Raw genomic sequence first — 6705 nt, 5'->3', positions numbered from 1 at the left:
TGTGAACAAAAAGGGTCAAACGCTTTTTTTTCTTGATGAATATCCATGATGTGGAATCTCAGCAAACCATTTTTTGCCACCTCACATGCGAAAGAAGTCGTCGATATACTGTCTGAACCCACCCTTATACCATGTATAACACCCTAAGAAAAAGTAAGAAATCATGATTGTGTTATACTCTCAGTATCTACTTAAATCATAAACACCTATGTAAATATCAACCCATACCGGTATAATGCACTCAAGAAAGGAATTGAGGCCCTAGATGTTCATTAAAAAAATTGCATGCCTTTCAAATACATTTTTGAATTTAAACAAATACATGACTTTTAGATTAGCACCCCCAAGAAAGAACAAACTGTGACCCTAAAATGCAACACTTTTGGGGTTTAAAAATCCCTCTAAAGTGATAAAATTGATGTTTTAGTGTATTAATTCCCATTTTCATTGACATATTTTATCACATAGCAATAATGAAGTTTTCTTGAAACACAAATTATTTTATATTTTATATTTTGAATTAGTCAACAAGTTTGTGGTTTTAAATATTCTCTTAAGTGCCCAAGTCCATGACTATTTTCAAATATTTTAGTTTGGCATATGAAAATGTGATCATTTTTATTTAATCTAACTCGATGGGCAACTTTGTATTAATACATCTAGTAATCTGCTTATTTGTGAGCACTCCAAGAAAATCTCAAAACTAGATAGTTTGCTAAACCTAAATACCTTGCATTTTATTTGCTTGAAATCAATTTAATATCAACATTTGTATTTCTTAAAATGCACTTCTTTGCCCAAATGAAAAATAAGATCCATAATAGGGAGATATCAATTGTAAGAATTACCTAGATTAAAGCTATGCACCATATTTCTAAAAGCTAGATTCATACCCAGCTATGAAGGTATTTGTGATATAAGACTTGACATGTTTAAACTATCAATTATCCATAGTTTATCCTTAAGAATATACCTAGTATTGTAACTAAGATGTAGTTTAACCTTAAGCATATACCTAGTATCCATATTATAAATAAGTGTCAATTTTTTTGCCATGTTTTTGACTTGTGCATATTTAGGGATCTAGATTAAACACCTTGATTGTTATCCAAAATGACAATGTTAAGAGCACATTTATTCCATAATAGTACACCTAATATACTCCTTAGACTAAAAAGCATTGCAAATATATTTAGAGATTAAACACCTTGATAATCATACTTAATCACATCATTACCTCCACACATGTCCCTTAATATCTTATATACTACTTGCATGTTGAAAAGTGTAACCTTGTGGGCTTATTTTTGAGGTTTCCTTACCACTAACGACTAAATGAGACAAATCTTAATATTCCTTTGTTATTGCATGTTTATTCTTTAAATGGATCCTCTATATAGTATATACATGAATGAAAAAAGAGACCATTTTTTAGACTTGTTTATACCAAGGATTTATAAAAGGATTATTTATGGCCATCAACATGTTTTAACATCATGATAGCCCTAAAACTCATCTCAAGTGTTTGTTTAGCATACTAATCATTTTTTAAGTTTGTTTTGTGCTTGCTATCTAACAAATAGGAGAACAAGATCACAAATGCAAGCGGTTCTTGGTTTACATCAAGGTGAAGATAACGTCATGGTGGTCGATAATGTAGAGGAGGATGGCTCATGTACTTCTACTTCTTTCTCAAGCCATACAAATGAAGATTGATGTATATAGTGTCGTTGACTATAAAACGGAACAAAAAATCATCTCTCTTTTTACAATTTCTCTTTGTATCTGCCAACCATTTTTTTTTAATATCTCCACTTTTACTACAAGCGTATCAATGTGTGCCTTTTTAAAGATCCAAACTTAGAGTCATTATTTGAATAACCTAGATTTTGTATGAACTTGAATAACATAACCTTCACAAAATACATATTTTTAAAATTCAATGCAAAAAAGAATTTTTAAAAGAAAATTTTGTAGAGTTTTTGGTCATTGGAAATATTGACCACTTCGTTCGTAATAGTTTTTAGTTCGAAAGGGGGCTACAAGATGTTTTAGATGCCCTCACACACATGTACGCATACACGTGCACATACACACAAACACACATGCACGTATGCATACATGCACATGCGTATGTATATGCACATGTGCATGCATGCACATATGCATACATGTGTATGTAAACATGCATGCACATATATGCACATGCACGTGCTAGTGCATGCGTGCTAGTGCATGCACACTAGCACATGCACACTAGCACATGCACGTGCTAGTGCATGCATGCACACACACACACACACACATTTCTTTAAAGGCCCTTAGCAGTGGCTATCATATACCCACCACCTAGGGTTTATGTGGAACCCATCCAGTGGCTCGATGAAGTGAGGGTTTAGAGTGTTGGTAATTTTAAAAACACAATTATTAACTGCTTTCATTTTGATGAGAGTAGAAAATTGGGTAGGCCAATCGGTAAACATGCATTGCACGGAGATCTTAGTAGAGTTAAAATCTTGACAACGATCTCTTGTCAGTGTCCTACTTGTGGCAATGTTTGCAAAAAACTTGCAAACTATAGACAATGGACTTGCAATATATGAATTTGAATTTAAACTTTTATTCCATTCTAGGGTTATGGTGTCCACTATTTAAAGGCCCTTAACAGTGGCTGTCATACACCCACCACCTAGGGTTTATGTGGAACCCATCAAGTGGCTCAATGAAGTAAGGGTTCAGAGTGTTGGTGATCTCTTTTTAGAAACACAATTATTAAGTACTTTCATTTTGATGAGAGTAGCAAATTGGCTAGGCCAATCAGTAAACATGCATTGCACGGAGATCTTAGTAGACTTAAAATATGGACAAACGACCTCTTGTCGGTGTCCTACTTGTGGTAATGTTTGCAAAGAACTTGCAAACTACAGACAATGGACTTGTAATATATGATTGGAATTTAAAAACTTTTGTTCGTCAATGTAAAAAAATCTATAAATTTTAAGGTGTTGTAGCTAAAACATTAGCTTAAACATCACAAAATTCTATGATAAAGCAAACAAAATTTTGAAGATGGAAGTTTTAGGATGTGTCAAAAAAATTTCTTGTTGGTGTCCTACATGTGGCAATGTTTGTAGAAAACCTACAAACTACAGACAATGGAATTGTAATATATGATTTTGAAAACTTTTTGTTCCTGAGCTTAAAAAATAAGGTATTGTAGTAAAAAGTTAGCATAAACATCTCAAAATTCTAATTAAAGCAAGCAAAATTTGGAAGATGGAGGTTTTACTATGTGTTGAGAGGTTTGTTTTTTTCTATGCCTGTTTGCACGTTGTCCGAGCTACTTGAAAAGTTTCATTTGTGCATTTGCGACTTGGCGAAAAGGTGATCCAAGTCAATGTTGTAGGGGAGGCCCATTTGTGGCAACTTCCCATCAAAGTGGGGGTGAGTCTTTGTGAAGCCATCCTAACTTTTGAGTTCTGAACTACTTGGTGTATGAAATCATTCCAATGTTTCTTGTATGGATGGAGAAGAATCACTATTTGAAATGACTTTTTTGATGTTGCATACTGTGGAAATGGGGAGGCTGAATTTGACACGTTTTGGCTTAAGCCAATAAAGGTGATAGCGAAGTTGTGCCGTGCTTAGAGAGAGAGAGAGAGAGAGGGGAGTGTGTGTTTGTTTTAAGGGGTCAAATGTAAAGGTGTATTTGTATTCTTAATTAATAATTAATAATTAATAATTAATCACTACTACGTTGTTTGGGCGGATAAGTGGGTTGCTTACGTTAGGGTTGTGTCGGAAGCTGCAATCACGGCTGACTAAAGTAGCGCTAAATTGGAGGGATCCGCTGATGTGGGGGTTGGCAGACTTTTAGCAGAAGTAACGCCAGCAGCTTTGGCAAAAGGTGGTCAGGAGGCCTGAAGGGGGGGCCCAAATTTAGCGGCCGCCTTCCAAAATAGCGGGGATTATGGGCATGACCCGTGACCACCTCGTTTACAGTTACAGTTAAGTTGCATTTACTCTCACGTACTGGCCTGCGACTCTCTCTCCTACTCCCCCCTTCTAGGATTTGCATCGCCACGACCACTACTCTGTTCGTTGCCAACTTGCCAGATCTCCTCTTCTGCCAGCCCTTTATTTAGCCAGGATCTCCCTAACAATTCCTGCGTTGCTCTCTTCACTGATCCTCTCTCTCTCTCTCTCTCTCTCTGTGTGTGTGTCTTCACTGATCCCCTCTCTCTCTCTCTCTCTCTCTCTCTGTGTGTGTGTGTGTGTGTGTGTTGTGTCATGTCATGTGTGTCTCTGTGTGTTTGTCCACCATTTGAGCCTCCTACAGGTTACCTCTGGCTAGTCTTCACGCCTCCAATAGCTCTCTCTCTCTACATCACGTACCACCTCTCTCTAGATCTCTTGAGTCTCTAATTAGAACTTCACCTATGCGTGGCTGTTAATCGTACTCCCTTACGTCTCTCTCTCTCTCTCTCTCTCAGCCTCTAAAAGCTTGACCTCTTTAGCCTATCATAACACCCTCTTATCCTCTCTCTCTCTCTCTCTCCCTCTCTCTCTCAACCTCTCAGCTATGGCTGATGATTACACCCTTATATATTGTAGTTGCCATAGCCTCTGACAGTACTCCCTTTCTACACCATTCAAGCCTCCATAGCTTGCTTGCCGAAGTGTTGTAGCCTTTCAGTATGGAGGCAGCTTTGCAGCTATGGAGATCATCATCAACAAGGAGAGAGTACAACAACAAAGACAACAACAACACAGACAAAGATTCTAGCACTACTTCTACCCCTTTTGTAAGTGCACCTTCAAGCCCTAGAGGAAGCACTAGCTTGGGATATTACCTGTCTAGGGCACCCACAAGCCCTACTAGAGGTGGCTTTGACATGAGAAAATCTGAGAGAACAGTGATGGCCTATGTAAATGTGCCCCCTAGTCTTTCTTGGGAAGAGAGAGGTGGGCTTTGCAGCAAGGATGAGTCGTCCTCATTCAAATCAGCTGATGACTATGAAGAGGAGAATCTCTCTTTCTCTTTGGAAGGCTCTGATTTTGATTTCAGTGCAAGGTTTTCTGAAGCTGATGGAGGGCCACCTACCCCTCCCATGTCCACTGCAGAGGAGCTTTTCCATAATGGCAAAATCAGGCCGTTGAATAGACTCTATTGCTCCTCCGAGCTAGATATTTCATGTTCAGCTATTCATGCAGATTATGATGGCTATTATGATTCCTTAATCTCTGCAGATTATGATAATGATTGCAGGGGATCGCAATCACATGGACTGTCTGCACAGATGCAGCAGCAGCAGCAGCCAATGAACCAGAGGTTGGGGCACACAAAGCCCACCACAAGTGCTTTGGAGCAATGGAAGAAAAGCATGGGTAGGAAGGATACAACAAATGCAAGTGCAAATGCACATTATGATGAGATGAGAACAATGCAACACTGTGGAGGTGGCCATAGGAGAGCAAGGTCCTTATCTCCTCTGAGAGTGTTTCATATGGATGATATGATGCAGCCCAGGCCATCTTTTGAAAGTGAGATTTACACCAATACTTCATCAGTTGATGATGTAGAGGGCAAGTGCAAGTGTGCATGTAGACATAGAAGGACGAGAATGAGCCGGACGCTAAAAGAGCTGCTAAATATGGGGGATAGTAGGGTACACGAGTCATCTGGTAGGAGGGCCAAATGTGGAGACCATTTTGGGGGACCCCTAAATTGGGGTAAATTTGGAGGAAAGACCATGAACAAATGTGGGGATGAAGTGTACAGCAAGAGCACCTCTAGTTTGGAGAATGGTGGAGGCAAGCTAGACAGGAAATTACACAGCAAGAGCACCTCAAATGTGGCAAGGTCTCCATTGAATCAACAGTATGCGTCTAAGAGGGCTCAAGCAGAGGTGATGAAGAAGAAGACCTCTTTACCATACAAGCATGGCTTGTTGGGCTGCTTGGGCTTCACGTCCAAGAGTTACAGCTCCATGAAAGGCCTGCATGCGCTCAACCCGAAGTCTTGATGAAGCACACGTGTGTGTGTGTTTTTTTTTTCCAATTCTCATTGCTAATCCATCAAAATCAAGAATGATAAGTTGCCTTGCACTTTGTAACTGAGGATGTTTTGGCCTACATCACCAGTGATGTGTATTAATTATTGAATGAAATACTACCGTATATCTCTCCGACCACAGCCACAGCATGGTTACCTTTCGACGGACGCCCTATTGTCTTTCAAAATTCAGGAGACAAAATATCTAATCATTGGCATGTATATTTTGTCGGCCAAATTTTGTATTTTTAAGTATAAAACAAGGGTCCGCGAGAACCTTTACGGTGATTCTTGATGATGTTTTTTTGGCATTTCAATCGTCTTTAACTTCCACATGTTTTTTTTCCCTTTTCATAATAATATACAATGAAACAAGAGAAGATTTTCTCTATAAGGCTCTAAGAGAGAGAGAGAGATAGAGAAGAAAAAGGGGAAGGAAGATGTATGTTTGTGTGTATCCGAGAGAGAGAGAGAGAGAGAGAGAGAGAGAGAGAGAAGAAGAAGAAGAAGAAGAAGATTCTTATTATGTATGGGGAATAATCCCAACTACGAGAGAGAGAGAGAGAGAGAGAGAGAGAGAGAGAGAGAGAGAGAGAGAAGAAGAAGAAGAAGAAGATTCTTATTATGTATGGGGAATAATCCCGACTATG

The 6705-nt window shown here is 38.7% G+C and overlaps 1 protein-coding gene across 1 annotated transcript; it reads left to right on the top strand.

Moving 5' to 3' along the window:
- Nucleotides 1-4483: 4483 nt before the first annotated feature.
- Nucleotides 4484-6343, top strand: LOC147620738 (uncharacterized). Its single transcript, XM_086825006.1, has one exon. The coding sequence runs from the start codon at nucleotides 4698-4700 to the stop codon at nucleotides 6024-6026; it is 1329 nt and encodes a 442-aa protein (XP_086681132.1). The 5' UTR covers nucleotides 4484-4697; the 3' UTR covers nucleotides 6027-6343.
- Nucleotides 6344-6705: the final 362 nt, after the last annotated feature.

The sequence above is a fragment of the Cibotium barometz genome, chromosome 31 (genome assembly GCF_041138505.1).
Source record: "Cibotium barometz isolate CiBa-2024 chromosome 31, ASM4113850v1, whole genome shotgun sequence".
Lineage (NCBI taxonomy): Eukaryota > Viridiplantae > Streptophyta > Polypodiopsida > Cyatheales > Cibotiaceae > Cibotium > Cibotium barometz.
This window is presented reverse-complemented; position numbering and strand designations above follow the sequence as displayed.

Excerpts from the sequence above, each read along its gene's own strand:
- LOC147620738 (XM_086825006.1), top strand. The coding sequence starts at position 4,698 with ATGGAGGCAGCTTTGCAGCTATGGAGATCATCATCAACAAGGAGAGAG.